General features: G+C 34.3%; 1 protein-coding gene across 2 annotated transcripts in view; it reads right to left on the reverse strand.

The window, feature by feature from the left end:
• The window catches only part of TBC1D19 (TBC1 domain family, member 19), a 171,520-nt gene that overhangs the window by 10,867 nt on the left and 141,965 nt on the right, over nucleotides 1–18,688 (reverse strand). For both annotated transcript variants that reach the window (XM_011935632.1, XM_011935631.1), the window contains 3 exons: nucleotides 7,853–7,885; nucleotides 3,923–4,032; nucleotides 1,628–1,719 (listed from right to left, as the gene is read on the reverse strand). In XM_011935632.1, coding sequence (XP_011791022.1) covers nucleotides 1,628–1,719; nucleotides 3,923–4,032; nucleotides 7,853–7,885 — 235 coding nt within the window. The remainder of the gene's footprint in view (nucleotides 1–1,627; nucleotides 1,720–3,922; nucleotides 4,033–7,852; nucleotides 7,886–18,688) is intronic.

The raw sequence follows: 18,688 nt of genomic DNA on the forward strand, positions 1-18,688 counted from the left end.
AACCCTAGAAATATTAAAAAGGCTTAAGCATAGAGAATAGTATGAATAACTTTGTTTATAAATATGATAACCTAGTAAAAGACATAAACTACTGAAGCTTATTCAAAAAGAAATAGATAACCCAAGTAGTCCTGTATCCATTAAAGAAATTAAATTCAAAGTTAAAACGCTTCCAAAAGCTTCAGTTTTAAAAAAATTGATTTCTACCTTGACAATTAGAATTTTTACAATTTTCCTATATAGGAATTTTAATGTTTATCATGTCATTGAAATAAATTTATTTCTTTTAATGAGTAAAGTATATAAATAGGTTGGAAAAAATAAAATATCATTTTAGTTTCTAGTAATGAACTAAATGTCTTCATCCTAGTAAAGAAAACCCTACTTATACTCCAATGTTCATTTCACAATAGCAAAAAGAAGTCAATTTACTACAAGTTTAAGAATAAAAGTCTTATGCTCAATATAAAATATTTCTGAATCATGAATAGAATTTTATTTTTTAATGGCTACAAAGGAAAGGGTATCTGCTCAGTATTATCAATGGATGATATGAGGTATTATTTTATAAAGGCCATCTCTAAGATGGGTGAAATTCAATGGTACTTTATAAAAAGGAGATTATATACCTATCTATCTCTATCTCCATCTTGATTGCTATCTCCATCTTTATAATCATTCAATCTTTAAACAACTCTGCAAGGTACTAATTCTCTTGATTTGTAAGATAAATAAACTGAATTATGTTAACGTAAAGAAATTGAGGCTTTGATAAATTAAAAAACTTCACCAGGGTTACAAAGCTTAACAGAAATGGAATTTGAATCTGGATTAAATTTCCACCACTCAGCTATCTATTTGCTATGGTTTCAAGAGCGGAGAAGACAAATACTATACTATTCTATTTCCCACTAACTTCTTTTGTGGCCTCAAGGAGTTAATACTTTTTTCAAATATACCCTTTTTAATAGGAGAAAATAGCTGCACAGATAAGACAGGAAGAAAACATAAATCATTTGGAAATTGCTCTTGCTTTAGACACTGTTATTTTAAAAGAGAGAGAGAGAGAAAACCTATAATCTTGAAGTCCAGAGATACTATACATATTCACTTATAACTCATACTGAGACCAATGAACAAAATTCAAATTTTAGGAAGGAGAAATCACAGTGTACAACCATTGATAGGTACCTGATTTGCTTTCCTTTAACAAAAGATAGCCAACTTTAACTTCTATAGTTTTCATAGGTAATTCTCTGATAACTGTGGCCTATACTGACTTAAGTTTGGTATGATCACATTTTTCAGGTATTATTTGTTTCCACAAATGTTTGCTTCTGTTTTGGCTGACACCTTTCATTACGAATAGAAATTGGTTTATTTTGGTGACTCTTGTACCAGACACAAAAATCCTAGTAAAGAAGACTTTATTAGGATTTTGGTAATTCTTTCAAGAATTTTTGGCACAATGTCATTACAATTTACTACTTGATAATTATAGTTTTATTAGGAAAATTGTTAGCTTAATTTCTCTGAAAAATTACATCTTTGCAAGTGCTCTACAATGAGGAAAAAAGAGCTTTCTGTGAAACTATCTATTCTTCAATTAGGAGAGAAAAGTACTCACGGTTGAGCCCCAATTTCTCGTAGATGATAAAAGAGTTGGGGAAGGTAAGTTTGAAGAAGAGTTTCAAACAGCAGACAGAGTGACACAATACCCTGGATACAACAATGAATCATAAGAGAAATAGATATTTTAATATTTAAAAATTAACTATGCCAACAAATTATTCAAATGGAAAATGAGAAAGACTATCAACATAAATATTCTTTACACTGTTTAAGAGTCAAAAACAGGAAATGTATTAATGGATCTCTAACATTGTGTTTAAACATAAACTTTATTTCTCTTTATTTATACTCACACATACAGATATGCTAAGGAGCCTCCCTTTTCACACAATATGCTCCCCACATAAACCAGTATGTAATATGTGGAGAGTCCAAGGAAAACATCACCTTACAGAAAACTTGTCACTTTGCAAGCCATGTATTATTACTTAACCTCAGCAAAATTAGTTTTTAGCTGAATGCATTCCAGTTTCCAGTTATTTCCCTAGTGCTATATAGCCACCTTCATTCTCCCTCCATATGTCCCTTCCCCTCCAGCCTCACTCACTAGGGAAAACATCGCCTGCTTTTCTCACTCTTTCTTTGAAATCTACCCTCAGGAAAAGACTAGCAGCTAGCTGCTTGAAATTTGCATCAGGAAATTATTGAACAAGAATGTTTGATTACTTAGTATACACATATTTTTTAAAACTAAAATGTATCGTTTTTAAAAGGGCATTATTTGTGAAATACAAAACTTAATCAATTTAAGCAGATGGTTTTTCAAGTACATTTATTATTTGACAACTCTGAATAAAGTCTTTCTTGCAGCTTAGCATTCCTCAGAGTTGATCTTTGTAAGGAATTTTTAATCCTCTTTTTGCATTTCTAAAGAAAAAAAGACTGTCATGGTTCCAAATAATTCAGTCTGGCTGCAAGCCAAAAAAGGAGGTGACTGCCTGTAAGTTCTTACTCCACTGAATCAAAAAAAAAAGGACAGGGGCAAGGCTGACTCAATCAATTCACTGAAAAAGGATACCCAGGGCCACCAGCACAGAGATAGAGAAGAAATATCCAGAGTTGCCCAGTGCCAGGCTTCAGTGCTCTGCACAGGGAGAACACCATGGGTATGTACTATGCAGCCAGTTTTTTTAAACTCTGAAGCATAAAATGGCATAGAATATGAGAGTAAAAATATGATACTTAGAATGAGCATTAGAAAAGAATTACTGATCTTAATTATTGGTCATATTTCTGATTATTCCAGATTAAATATTAAGGTAAGATAAAAACAAAATCAAGTTCTCTTAGAGATAAGAAACCCAAGATAACTGGTGTTGCTTCATTTGTTTATCTGTGACATCCTGGAATTCTGTGATTTGCCAGCTTTCACTAGCAATGTATGAGGGCAAAACTGGAGATGGAGGAAGGTGAAATAGGAATACATAGCCTTAGAATGGGGGGATAAAGAACAGCTATTTAATTTAATAGCAATAATACAGTTGCCTCTTTGGGGAAATTTAGTAGCCCTGACATATATTCCAATTGAATGTTTCACCTGGAGTAGCAGTCATGTTACCCACAGCAGGTCCAAAGGGGGAAAAAAAGCATAACTGAAATAAAATAAATACTGCTCTTAGTCAGGTTTATGGGAAAGGAAAAAAAAAGATATGATAAAGGAACAGCGAAAATAAAACAGAGTAAAATGTTCAACTCCTATATATATGCTTTTCCTTGATTCTTATATTGTAGGCCAAAGGATCATTTTATTGAATACAAAGAAAATATGTACTTTTATAACTGATAATTAGCCAAATATGAAATTGGCAAACAAGTGACAATTCAATGTTTGATTTTCATTAACAAAGAAGAATGATGATAATAATTATAACAACAACAGCCATTTATTTACAGAACACTTGCTAGGAGCCAAGCACTAACTACACTGAGTGCTTTGTAGACTTTTCTACAGCACTAGAGATAATATATTATTTATTTCATCTCATAGATAAGAGATCAGAAAAGAAGGTAGGCATCTTTGTTAAGAATAATAATATAGACATTCTAAATCTTGTAATATGTTAAAAAAATCATTTAAATGTAGTTGACAAGAGACTTTTTCCATTTAAATTATTACCAAAATATTTAAATATAAATTTCATCTTGTCATTTTTGCAATAAAAACACATTGCTTGGTATCACAAATTAAAATTTGTTGCATTAGAATTTGAGTAGACGACTTTTTCTTAACGGAAAGAAAGAACAGATTACAGTCCAACCTAACTTGATCCAGTTTTTCTTATGAACTTACAGAAGGATGAGAAGAGATGGAATGAAGTCTGAAGAAAAAACGCACATACATCTCACGGAATATCTGATACAATTTGGAAGGTTCATGGTATAGAAAACAAAGTGGTGCAACTGAAAGAAAAAAATAATTTATAATACTGCAGAACTACTAAAATTTTAAGATAAATTTATAAAATATGACATTATAAATCACTATTTTATAGTAATCATATACACTCGTAGACAAGTTTAAAATCATACTACCTTTTTTCATTTTGAGAGGGGAATATATGCATATGTAAAGTTCAAACAGCCATTAAATATTATAAAGAAAGGAGTATATTACAAACTATCATAATCCCAATTTAACAGATGGCTAAGAATGACATTATGGAATTATACAGAAATATGAAAAATTCCACGTAACTTATAAAAACTACATAAATCAAATCTCTCCTTTTTTAAATTGAAGTAATAAGAAAATAACAACCAGGCAGCTTATTTTCACTTTCTCTCACAAAGGATTCAGGTCCACATTTCAAAATTTTTAATTTTGGAAGTCAGGTAAGTAAAATAGATGATTTATGACTTTTAGAATCATGGTCTTCAATTAATTCAATTTGAAAATAAAGATTTTGAGTAATAGCTGTACACTACTGGTCTTTATCACTACATCCCCATATATATTCATCAACTGAAAACAATCTGTAGGCAGAAAGGATTTATTTCTCTAAGGAATGTTGAATTGATTGCCCCCAGTCTGTAGCAATTAAGCACAGCTGGGTCAACTCAACCAGCCATTCCCACAGCTGAATGTCAGAAAGTCCTGATCTTCGATTGGAGACCTACCTGAGCATATGATTATTCTACACTGACAAAGGTGGTCATGCTTTCCATCTTTTCAAGCCTCAAGTATTTTAGGCAGCATAGAAACAAATTTATAATGCAGATAGATACAACTGCATTACCTAAATATTAATTTTAATAAAAAATGCCTTACAAGGTAATTTCAAACAATATGTATTGGACAAGTAAGAATTTCTGGGGCTCTAAAACCTGTTGGTAATGCTCTGAGGGCAGTAAGCACTAAGTAAGCAAGGAAACCAGTGGGCCAATTGAGCTCTCTTCTTTTTGACAAAGTAAAAGGAAAAATAGTAAACTATTTTCAATTCTTTCAAACACAAAGGTTCAATTTTCTGGGATAAAGGGCAATGCACAGTATTACTGATAAATAAGTCATTAAAAATTAGCATTGCAAGTGAGAATTTTTATTTTTTCTGAAGGCAAAAGAGAAATCACTTTTGGGGGTAAATATCTAAATTCATATAAAAATAAATACTTGTATATATATAGAAAAATGTATATACAATATGTATTATATATAAAAATTTAAAAAAGGTATGTCTATTTCAAGACAAATTTTAAAACTTATTTTATTATTAAATAAATTGCTACTTACAAAAATAGCCCAAATTAGGATATGTCATGTATTTACAAATAGTAACTCATCTTCTAATTGCAATAACAACCTAAGAAACAACAGTGTGGTACAAATATATATGCTATTATTATAAATCTAAGATGAAGGTTTGGAACTTCTTTATTTTAAAAAAATGATGCAAATTTTTTCCTCCAATTTTTAGATATTGATATGTGAAAACCTGTAACCTGAATCTGAAGATGTTATGGATTCAGTAATTATTAATAAAAATTTCCAGTGAAGAAATGAAAAGAGAATCTTAAAATAAGCACTTTTCTATGAATATACACAATATAAAAGAAATTTACAATTAGTTTTTATTCAAGATGCCACAGTTGTTTATGTTGAATTCCTTTATATAGCTATGAAGTGGAAAAGCTTTAGTCCATTATAGATTATATGTAAAAAAGATTCTCCATGACTTAATTTTTAATTTTAAGCATCCTTCCCTACTTGGTTCTTCCATAAAAATAAATTTAGCTAATTATCTTTTAAACCAATTAAAGACTATACTGTAGGAATTTATGACACCATAATACACTATACACCTACAATAAAACTTCATTAATCTGCATAAATAGAAGAGCAGAAGGTATTTAAAATTACAGAAGAATTCTGAGTAAATTTTTAAATAAATTACTCCTTTTGGTTTCTTTTTTAATGACAGCCTATCATTAAAGATCTGTATCAATGTTTAAAAGAGAAAAGTATTATAATTTTAAAGAAATATAGTAACTAAAACTGAAATGGCAAAGTACTAACTAGAGTTCCTTAGGGAGGATTTGTGATTATTTTTGTATACTGGTTCTAAATAAGTGGTGGCTGGTAAAGTTTTTGTGGATGCTGAAAATAGTTTTCTAAAATAGTATAAATAAATTCTATATCAAACATTTTGCATCATTGTCAGCAAACGCTTTCCCCTTGGGTGTATAAACTGTAGCCTATTTAAATGACCATAAATGTGAATAGGCAGAGGCTGAGTCAATGATATATTTTAAACACCAAAAGATCTTTCTAAAAGATTTAAACTTTCATGACATCAAGTATCCTCCAAATCATTCAAGTACAACTTCCAAAAATGATTTACTTGAAAAGTTTTTGCAGTTGGAACTACTAAAGTAGAAAGATAAAAAGGTGAACATTTTTATTATTAGATGTAAAAGTTTATATTATTAATCTTTTTTGGTTTTCCATTTTAAATTCCTCACATTTATAAGAGAAATACGCTGTGAGGTCACTATAATATTATGTATTATGTTATGAAATTGTGGTTGCCCAAGAGAATAAAGCTGAGTACCCTATAATTCAAGCCTGTCACTAACACCAAGTATAGCATAAAGTCCCTAGGTACTTTGACTCTTTTTCATTGAATGATAGTGTTATGTCATTCACCATGACCATCTGATGTTGAACACTGATGTTTACAAAGAAAAGTGTTTACTGAAGATTCCTGGTACAAAGGTGAAACATTAATGTATTTCTGTTCATTCTAAAGGTAGGGGTAGAAATAAAGGGGACAACAATCTTTAATAAGTTTATATTTAAAACTTGAAAAGTTTTAACACTTGAAAACTTTTAAAGTTTTAACACTTGAAAACTTAAAAATTAAGTGGCATTAAGGTGTAGAGAGTTCTTGCTTTTGCTAGCCTTCATAAGCTTCTTGCATTCCTCATTTAATGACACATGAGGCCTCGGAGGCACTCAGAGCTCTCAGGCCTGCACATGCATCTCCCACATGCACCTCAGGTGACTGAATGCTCTGATGTAATTGTTGCTGTGCATATCAGTAGCTTGGAGAAATCATGAGCTCAAACTCAGTGTTGTCCCTTCCTTAGCATTCTTTCTGACCTATTATTTTTAAAAAACTCTTAAGAGAATTACTTTAGGAATTTAAGCAATCTGATTTTAACACCTACTAGAGCTAAATATTAATGTGTATCTCTAGTTTCCATTGGACTAAAAAATGGTAAACCACAGGACCATTTTCACAGTATACTCTAATTCTAATCTGTCAAGCAATCACCACCTAACCAATTACGGTGACCTCTTATTTTTAATATTTTTAAATTGAACATATAAAAATACTAAACTCAACATTTTATTTCATTTTTTAGACAGGGTCTTGCTATGTTGACCAGGCTGGTCTTGAACTCCTGGCCTTAAGTGATCCTCTCATCTCAGCCTCCCAAAATGCTGGGATTACAAGCATGAGCCAACACACCTGACCTACTAAACTCAACATTTTAAAATGTTCATAATAACTTGTGGGTGATTTCCTTAACGTGTAATAAAAACAATAATTTTTAAAAATTAAGCCCCTATGGGAAACCAGCATGCATTTCACTTTATTCTTTCCTTTTTAGTCTTACTATAGTAAAATAATTATATCTGTCAGTCATTATTTTTTAAATTGACAGATAACACTGTATGTTTTTATGGTGTACATTATGATGTTTTTAAAGCCCAACTTACCATACATTGAAAATCCATGAAAAGGGATAACACCTAAAAAAAAAAAGTATTTCTTTTTCAATAAGTAGTAGGCCTACTGATTATTAGGTAAGCTTTAAAGGATTAAAACTGAAACTATAAAGGTTTTCTATTTTTTGCTTCGACTTTGTCCATAAATGTCAGAAAGACTTAGTGATAGTAAACAATAAAAAAATTTTTGATAGCTTCGGAAAAGTAAACTAGAGGCTTTAAGACATATATCCAGTTAATATTCTATTGATAATATTGAGAAATCAAAACTGAATATATATATGTATATATATGTGTATATGTATGTGTGTATATATACACATACACATACATATGTGTATATACATATGTGTATACACATACACATACATATACATATACACACACACAAAACAACAGGGCAAAAACATAACAAGACAGATCACAGAATTAAGTTTAAGAACTAATTATAATGGTCTCAGAAAGTCAATAGATTATGTCCCTCCTGAAACAACTTCACTGTGTATATTAGAATCAAATATGCTAAAAGATAAGTGAGCTTTTCAAGGCACTTCTTGAAAACATTTGCTTTACAGAAAACACTATGGGTGTTAAGTAAACTAACTGAAAATCAATCATGGGATATGGCTTTAGAAGAAATATTGGCAGAAATATGATACAAATTCAGTATAATCTTTGGCAATAATTATACAGAAGTAAAGTACACATCCTTTTCAAAAAATACTCGAAGCCTAACTTGGTGTGCTAAACATCTTCTCACATTCCAAGTAAAAAATTTGAATTTGTACATCTTAGTTCAAAACAGAAGTTTTGTAATATATACCACCACACAGCTAACACTACTAAATCAGGTTGCAAACACAGCACAGAAGAAAGCTGCTAAGTTACATTTTTGAAAAATAATATAGAAATGCTTTATTCATCTGACATGTTCATAGGCAAAAATTTTGTGCTGGCAGGGGCTTTAGAGGTCATACAGAGTGAGTTATAATAAATGATAGTTCAGTCGCAGTTTAAAACATGTCCAGCAATAGCCAAAGCATTAATTACCAATGCAACTCATTACAATTTTGAATGGGTTTAATTTGGAAGGAGCTATTTTCTCATAGTGAGCCAAACTCTGGCTCCCTGAAATTTCTACTTATTATTCTTAGTTCTGATCACAAAGGTCACATGGAAGAAATCTAATTTATCTTCTGTGTGAAAACGTTCAGAAATATTTGAAGACACTGCTCTGTCTCCTGCCCCAACACCATCACGATTTCTTGCTCCAAGACTTTAAGAGTTTCTTAAATTTTTCCTCAGATGAGGTGGTCTTGAACAGCTTCCCTATTGTATTTTCTTCTGAACAAGTTACAGTTCACTGCAATCCTTAAAGTGAGGTGACTAAAATCTCTAATCATTTTTCCTCCCTATACACCCAACAGCTAAGACAGTGTACTTGGACAGTTGTTCCTGGACCTCAGTAAAGGGTTATATTTTTATCTCTATTATATTTCTTCTTTGGTGAACCACTCCAGTTAGAGATAATAATCCTGAATTCTTATTCAGTTATCTAATGCATTCTCTAGTTTTCCTGATTCTACAAAACTGAAAAATTTGATAAGTATATATGTCCTCATCAAAAGCAATATAAAAATGCTGAACATGGCAGGGTGAAGACTAGAACTATCAGCAGAAACTCCTTTCATATTGATATCAATGCATTATCAGCACCCTATTGCGATAAGGGCATGGACTGGATGTCAGACAGACTTGGTTGTGTTCATCTGGTTCTGTCACTTAAGAGTGTTTGTTTGTGTGTGTATGTGTGTGTGTGTCTTTGCGTAAGTCTCTTAACTTCTCTAAGCTTTAGTTTCCTCATCTGTAAATCAGAGATAACACTAGAACTCACATAATATGATTAATGAGATAACAGTTGTAGCTTAGCCATTAATAAATAGCTTAGGGCCTACACTATTTATTTAAATCGCTTAGGCTATTATTTATTAATAAACAAATGTTAAATGTTGATGTTATCATTTACAAGTTAGTTCATACTTCTTTGTTGTTTCTAGAAGCAATTTTATCAAAAATAGTATGAGAAGCGCCAAATTATTCTGAACTGGTACGCCAGGCCAACCATCTGCAGAATTTTGTGCAGCACTGCTTTAAGCTCACAAGTTAAAATTCTCAGGATTGACATTTTCTCTAGTCTTCTAGCACACAGATTCACGTTCTCCAACTTCTGCTGAATCTTATGCTCTGTATCAGTTTTCTTATTCCTCTCTATATGATTAGCCATCCCACTCTTTCAAAATTTCCTCCCTTTTCAAGTGTTTAACACTTAATTGTAGACTTCACTTTCTCCTCACTAGGAGGCTGATGCCACTGACATGGACTCCTTCCTTTGTCTGTTCTTCATATTTCATCTGTTTTCTCACTTACAGTCCAGAGGAGGATGTATACTTTTTCTTTTTCACCCAACATCTTCATCTGTGCTCTAAATCTTGTTTTCTTGACTTTCACAGTGACTGGCAAGCAGCGGTCAGTTTTGCAACTTGTTTATGTGTGGTCTGTCAGCTAAGAATGGCTTTTACATATTTTAAAGGATTATTTCAAAAACAACAAAGAATAATATGGGACACAGACTGCTTGTGGCCAGCAAAACGTGAAATATTTACCATCTGAGTGGTTAAAGGAAAAGTTTGCCAAACCCTGCTTTGGACTCCTGCCCCATCAACCATCCCTTCCTCCTTGCTGCACGTGCATCACTCCACACGCATGTGCTGTGTCCCTGCGATGTGCCAGACACTGTTCTAAGAACTGTAGCTGCCATTTTATCAGGGACTAAACAACCATAATAAAAATAAGTGAATACATGTCAGATAGTAATAAGTGCTATGAAGAAAAATAATGGAGAGAAGGAGGACAAGGCCAGGCTAGGGCGGAGGAGGACTTACTGATAAAAGAGGCCTGAAGCTATGGAGGTGAGAATCACCTGATAAGGGTGACCTGGAAGTGGTAGCTTCATGTGATGATTGTCATAAACAGGGTTACCTTTACTGAGGACAGCTGATCTTCAACCGGATAGTGGTGGGATCTGCTCTTTACTACCCTAACGAAGCAGAGTAGAGGCAAGGGGTGGGTGTATCTTATCAAAGTAATCATATCCTTAGTCTTTCCTATTTCACTGCATCCTTTCAGCCAGGGATGTTACAAATATTCTTATATATAATAAGAAGAAGAAATAAGAAAGAAGAAGAAAAAATAGGAAGGAAGGAAGAAGGAAGAAGTAGTGGTCAATTTTTTTTCCAGATCCTACTTTCCCATCAAACAAATCTCTAATCTCACTCATTTTCTTGAAGCCAGGCTTAATTTTTTTTAAAACTATCTACATTCACTTCCTCTACTTCCTTATTATGTATCTTCAAATGCTTGCAAATGGTTTCCCATCCCTACGGATGTAACTTCTGATTGCTAAATCCAGGGGTTTCCCTTCTTTGTATGTTGTACTTAATGGCCTCACACTCAAACTTGAGTCTACCATCGCATTGATGACGCTATGCAGATCAGGCTTCTTGTCCCACAGAAACTTTTGCTGCTCAGTTTTTTGTGAGTGTTTGCTTTGTTTCTGGCAGTCCTCTCTTCTGTGCACTCCTTCGATATAGCTCCAAGACTCTGTATACTTGTTTTCTCTCTCACTTTACAGTATTCTCATTATTAACCCATAATACTGACTTTAAAAGCCCAGTATCCTCAGGCTCCTTCTGGTCTCTATTTTTGTAAATGACTCACCAACCCCCTAGTCATTCAGGGAAGAAACTTTTGAGTCATTTTTGCTCTCTTGTTCTCCCTTAGCCCTTATACCTAAATGTGATTATGTATCTCTCCTGTCCCTTTTGGATAACAACCACTTAACTCTTCAGTCTTCATTCCTCCTCTGTACCCCACAAGCACTGCTCTAATCCCTCCAAATTGATCACTACCCCTTCAGCCTCTGGGTGCAGGACAAGGGTTATAGGCAATGTTCTCTTCTACCTCTGCCCCTGTCCCTGCCCTACTCCTTCACAATTTTAAACAACAATCTTCCTAGAAAAATCTCCCTGATAGCCTTGATCCCTCCCTCCCAAGCAATTCATTAATCGGTCCTCATGTTTCAGTTGATTTGCCCTCATTGATTGAGGTACTACTCCTTCTCACTGTGCAATTCTGACTACAGCACTTTCTACCTGTGTACGCTTAGGTATGTTACTTAACCTGCTTCCTCATCCAAAACTGCTTTTAGACTAAGGCACAGTAGCTTGAGCTGAGGGCTCTGTGACCCTCCTCCGGCTGTACCCCTTACCCACAGCCCATGTTTCTCCTTCCAGACCACATCCCAGGTACCCAAGACTCTGAAATTCTGAGCCCAAAGGCTCCTAAGACAACTTCCAGGGCCTGCATGTTCTCTTTGGTGGGGAAGAGAAGAGAAGAGAAGGTATACACCTCCTGATACATGTGTATACCTCAGGACAGAGAGGTGGCCAAAGGCTGGCTATTTGTGGAAGCTGTGAACAGAGGTTGGACCTACAGGCTTCTGTCCATGAAGCCTGTCCAAGGTGTGAAGTGGAACCACAGATGAGAAGTGGGTGGGGATACCACAGGCTAGGGATGGATGAAGAGTCAGAGAATTCTGAATTCAAACCTCACCTTCCAGATTGTTATCAAAGTATATGTATCAAGGAAAGAAAATAGAGTAGTCTTTATCAGTTTATGAGTCTAATTTATAACTTTTAAATATTTTGACTTATGGTAGGTGGGCCTCTATTTGTACTCCTGCTCTGGGCCCAGCAAAGGTTGGAGAGAAACTTGCCTTCATTAATCAAGTGGGAACAATACCAATGAGGTGGTGAGGATTAAATATTATTATATATGCAATATGATTAGCACAATGTTTGATACAAAGTCAGTACTTAACTGTATTCCTTCCCCTATCTTACTGTCACTTAATCATTTTTTATTTTTTTCTCTCCCAGTAGAATAAATCCTTTCAGCATAGGAACTGTTTTTTATTCATGTATCTCTATATCCAGAGACCAAGCACAGTGCCCAGAATATAACAGGTACTCAATAAAGGCTTGCAGAATGAATATATGCATCTGTAGGGAGTCTACCACTATTATTTTCTAACCTTTTATTTCCTTCCCTACTCCCATGATCAGAATTCTGTCCTTAATAAACTCTTACCTATGGTTCTGTATGAGCCTCCTAATTGGTATCCTTTCCTCCAAACTCTCAGTTCTCTAAACAATTTTTGAAATTAGAGAGCTCAACTTATCTAAAATATTAATGAGACCATGAAAAAGATCTCTACATCCATTGAGGATTTACCACTATTTATCCGTCTACCGAATATTTGCTGGGCTCCTACTCATCTAATTAACAAATACTTAAAAACCTACTCTGAAGCCTCTGGAGATATTAAAATAAATATGACATTGTCCCTGTATTTATAGAGCTCACACTCTAGCCTTGTAATATAGGCTAAGTGTATACACAGTAAAATTCAAGACCTTTGATCTGGCCTTAAACATTCATGATTGTGTCCTGCAACCTGAGCTACATCTGCCTCCCCTTAGCATACTCTCCTAACTCCATACACTCTGTGATATAGTCACACCAGATTATTTATCATCACCAGTATCATCACAGTTTGATAGCTCTGAACTTGATAATTCTTTATCCTAATTATTTATTCTACTTAGCCATCAAAACCTTACTAAGGTCAGCTATAACCTCAGACAAACATTTCCTGATCTCTTAATCATAATACTCATTCTTCTGCATTCTCATGGCACTTTGTTCCTATTTCCAACACTATGATTTCACTGATTTCACTGTGTTTTGTGTTATAATTAGCTGTTTAACAGATTGTTCCTGAGGAGAGGAAATACATTTTATTCATCCGCATATACAACTCATGGTGCCACATACATAGTTGATGATATACATCTTTGCAGAATGAAGAGATGAGTAAATCATAGATACAGAAGGAGCAAGAGAAGTATTGGTCTCTAGTTAGGAGATCAAAGTTCAATTGTGGGCTTAACACAATTCCTAAGGGTAATCTGAGGAACGTCATCAAACCTCCTGAGCTTCAGTAACCTGCCTGACACACAAGGGGACTATAATTGCCTCTGATGTATCATCTAACTCTAAAATTAGATGTTAACAATTAAGTCTAGAGGAAATGCGGAAAAATTTGTGAGACTTGAAGAAAACAGTACCTATAAAGATTTTCTAATAGTAAGACTCTTTAACAACTTAAAGGCCCTTTGCATTCTAGCAACTAAAAAAATTAAAAACCAGATTAGAAGGTCAATATTCCCAATGACACTATAGCCACCAGCTTCAGTTTCAGGGAACATTTAGAAGGAGAGCTCAAAAAACATTTCTTCTTCAAGTCTTTCTCTATATTCTTTGGTTGAGTCTCCTTTTCTTCCACCAATCTGTTTTTACCTTCCTTCTTCCTCTGCTGTTTCATGTTATTTCCATTACTAATTATAAACTTTTAACAAATAATTACAAAGTTTATCTGTCTTTTCTAACTTTTATACAATAAACATGTTGACATGTGAAAGAAAAACTCAGAGAGAAAAATAATAAATAGAATGCATATTTTGATGCCTTATAAAAGTGTAAGTACATATTATATCTTTCTAAATACTAAATCTCAAAGCAGATTGCTATTATATAAAAACCTGACAGTCTTACTTAAAAAACACTTTTGCCTTCCTCTTCTAAGCCACTGCACTGCAGAAACATTTCAACAAGTAGCTAAGGTAGTCAGAAATGAAGACATTATTATTATCATTATTTTCACCTTATAAAAATATTTATTAAGGATCTGCTAAGTGTAAGAATACCCTAGTTAGGACAAGGCACTTTTAATAAGGAAGCTTACAATAAATTAGTTAGTGAACTACGAAGCAGCAAAAGGGATGCAAGTATTAAGATGAGTCATGTTTAAGCACTTTTACTACATTTCTCCCAGGTTCTGAAATCTATAGCTTCTCTTTAAGTAGCTAGGCTACAAGCTATTTGAAGAAATAAATATATTTCATATTGTGTATTATCTTCAGCATCCAGCACAGTGTGTTCCGCAGGTGAGATGCTCAGTAAATGTTGTTAATGATGGAAATTTGAGTATTTATAAATATAATCAAGTTTTACAAATAAAATACTAAAATATAAAATTTGTAAATAAGTAATTAAGATATAGGACAGAAGGCTCTTGATAACTCAATGTTGAAAGAATAAATGACCAATTAAGTTATACAGACATGAATTTGAATCCTGTGTGACTGGGCAAGTTACGAACCCTTGCTGAAACCGTATTTTCATTTCTGAAAATGGAGACAAACAAGATCAACTTCATTGGGTTGCACTACAAAGCACAACGGAGTTAATTTATTTAAAGTCTGCCAGTGTTTAGTCCACAGCAGATGCTCAATAACCCACAGCTATTTTATGTTCCCAGAAGGGAAAGTGCCACATTTACATATCAGCTTAAACCTAAGAAAATCTTTTTTTGTCAGTATCAGATAAAGGTACACCTCAGCTAAGCCAAGATTAGCCTGGGCTTAAGGCTCCATAAAAAGGCTACACAGTCTGCTTTGTTGAAGGACGAGTCAGATTCTGGCAAACAAAATCCGGAGGCATAAGAAGCAGTGAAGAATCCATTAACACTGTAGGGTGCACACCACCTAGAACATTTCTTTGATCTTAGGGGTTGTCATGTTCTTGGCTAGTTTTTCAAAATCCTTCCCTTTGCCTCTCATCACTTCAGCCTTTCAAGGGTCAAGTTTCATTCACCTGGCTACCACCCAAGAGCATGTTTCCAACAGGCGTCAGGATGCTTGCGGCACATCTCATATTTGGCCTCAGAGTTCTACAAGTCTGCTATGAGTAATTATTTTCAGATTCTAGCCTTTCCTTATGCATCTGAAGAAAGTCTAAAACATTAACTGCCTATTCCACTCAATGTGAATAACTTTATAAAGTGATGATTTATGGGCCTTTGACAAAGTTCAGAATGGCAAACATTGTCAACTAAAATAAATCTTGAACTAGATGAGATATAAATAGTAAATATGACTCAGAAAATACCCCCAAATATTAACATGCTTTGCACTTATTAAATATTTTCTCTTCATTTCCTCATTAATACTTAGCATTTGTTGTTGTACCATGACTCGCCCATCTGATTCACTTCAACTTCACCCCAGTTGAAAGCATATTATTACTTAGTACAGTTTATTTAATTCGTTTGTTGAAGTAATCGTTTCCTCTGTTTATTCTCATTCCACATGTAGCCTACAGGTCAGTAAGAATAGAGATTGGGACAATGATTAAATTGTTTTCTAGTTATTTCCATTATCTTTCTGAATTAGAATGTCACATTATGGTTTTGTTATTTCAGTAGTTAAAATTTCACAAAACATCGGAACATAACGATATTTAAATATCAATCTGAAAATCTTATTTTAAAATTTTAATGAGGTTTTCATTGAAGTCTAAAGTTATACCTCAAATGAATTTTAGAATATGAGATATTTTAAATTTATTTAATTAATATGGATGACAAACTACACTATTTATTAATCTGACACTTGCAAGAAGATTTAAAATGATGTACTTTGATTATTTTTCTTCTAAGAGCCTTATCTAATCTTTGTTGTAAGGGGCTGTCCAGTGTACCATAGGATATTTATCAGCATCCCTCTCCCCTGGCTGACAACCAAAAATGTCTTCAGACATTGCCAAATGTTTCCGAATAAGTGTGTGTGTGTGTGTGTGTGTGTGTGTGTGTGTGTGTGTGTGTTGGGAGAATTGCCCCTGGTTGAGAATTACTGCTCTAGAGTCCTGAAACTCCCCTACCCAATATTCACTGACAACTGTTTTCTTCTGTCATGTGGGAAACAAATGGTATTAACAAATTTATGATGGTTGTTTATCATTTGTAACTAAGTCAGTCAGATATATGTGTATTTTTCCTACAAATCTGGTTTCCTTGCTTCTATTCTTATTCCTCTGTATTCTGTGTTCATTCTCTTATTCATTCCCTCACTTATTCAATAATGTTTCCTGAGCACAGACTTTATGCCATGCATGATTCTAGGTGCTAGATATGTTGGTCACCAAAACTATTAAGGTCCTTGTTCTCTTGGAGCTTACATTCTAGTGACACTTTTACTCTACACAGTAGACAGGATGATCATTTAGAAGTATTAATCAGGGTTGGGCATGGTGGTTCATGCTTATAATCCCAGAAATTTAGGAGGTTGAGGTGGGCAGATTGCTTGAGCCCAGGTGTTCAAGACCAGCCCGGCAACATGGTAAAATCCTGCCTATACGAAAAACACAAAAAAGTCAGTCAAGCATGGTGATGCGTGCCTGAAGTTCCAGCTACTTGGGAGGCTGAGGTGGGAGGATCACTTAAGCCCAGGAGGTCGAGGCTGCAATAGTTCATGATCGGGCCACTGCATTCCAGCCTGGGCGACAGAACAAGACTTTGTCTTGGGGGGAGAAAAAAAAAGAAAAAGCAAAAGCATTAGTCAGGAATTGGAGGAGAGATGTCACTGAGAAGAGTGGAGTAGGGAACTCCCAATCTCCCCATTCCTCCATTAAAGCAATGGTTAAGCTGGCAGGAACTGTTAGAATCAAACTCTGGAATTTAATAAAAACTTAAAACAACCAGGGGAATGTTTAGTGAAGAAAGAATTTTAGTAAGAGAGCATATGGCATTTTAATTTGCCCACCTATCATACCCTACTCCCCAACTTGGTAGCAGCCATGAAGACCACGGCTCACATTCCTGATGCAGCTTGCTGGTACCAGGGGGATCCTGTAACAAAAAATTGTGGTTGTGTATTTTGACCTATATAGTAGCTACCTGAGGGACTGGCTCAGGAGATTGCCTTCATTTTATTTGCCTCATCCTTGAGCTTTTTCAGGACTGACATGGCCTGCCAAGAGGCATTTGTCAAAAGCATTTAAAGGAAAATATATACTAGCTGCAGCCACCTATGGGAAGGAATAAAAGATGGGAGCGGTGGTATACAGATTGAAAAGCTTGGGAAGAAAGAGGCTGGGGAAGGAGCTACTTGGGGCATGGGGGCTTTGAAAAGCATCTGTGTATACAGGGGAATCTAAAAAATACCCGAGAAGACCTTAGGCTCTCTGACTACCTTTTAGGCTCTGTGCAAGCAGGAAGTGAAGGCTAAGGTAGAGTTGTAAATGGCCTGGCTAAGCCTTGAAGGAGTGCCCCAATACCCAGCCAATCTGCAAAGACTGAGAGAGTGTTTTTTAGTTTTGGTTCTAGATATTTAAGAAAATCTCTGTCAAATCACTAGCTGACTGTTACTCTAGTAAAATAAAGACTTCAGTGAGCATACAAGATGAAAAATATCTTTATAAAAATATCTGCATAAAATATCTTTATAAAAATCTTTATAAAAATAATTTAGAAAAGTCACTAAACAAATACCTAGAACCAACAACAATGAATTCTTGGGGAGGGGGACAGAGAGACTCCCATTTCTAGTGATACCACAGCATTATATTCAAAATATTCCATTTTCAACAATAAAAAAATTACTAGGCATGTGAAAAATATAAAAGTATAACCCATTCATAGGAAAAAATTAATTAAAAACTCCCTGAGGAAGCCCAGACATTGGACTTACCAGATAAGACTTTAAATCAACTATCTCGCTAACTGACCTAGCTCCATCTACCTCTTCTACCTCACCTTGTATCAGTCAATGCTTTGCTCACTATTGCCAGTCACACTGGCCATCTTGG

This window comes from Colobus angolensis, unplaced genomic scaffold (assembly GCF_000951035.1).
Source record: "Colobus angolensis palliatus isolate OR3802 unplaced genomic scaffold, Cang.pa_1.0 Scaffold146, whole genome shotgun sequence".
Classification (NCBI taxonomy): Eukaryota; Metazoa; Chordata; class Mammalia; order Primates; family Cercopithecidae; genus Colobus; species Colobus angolensis.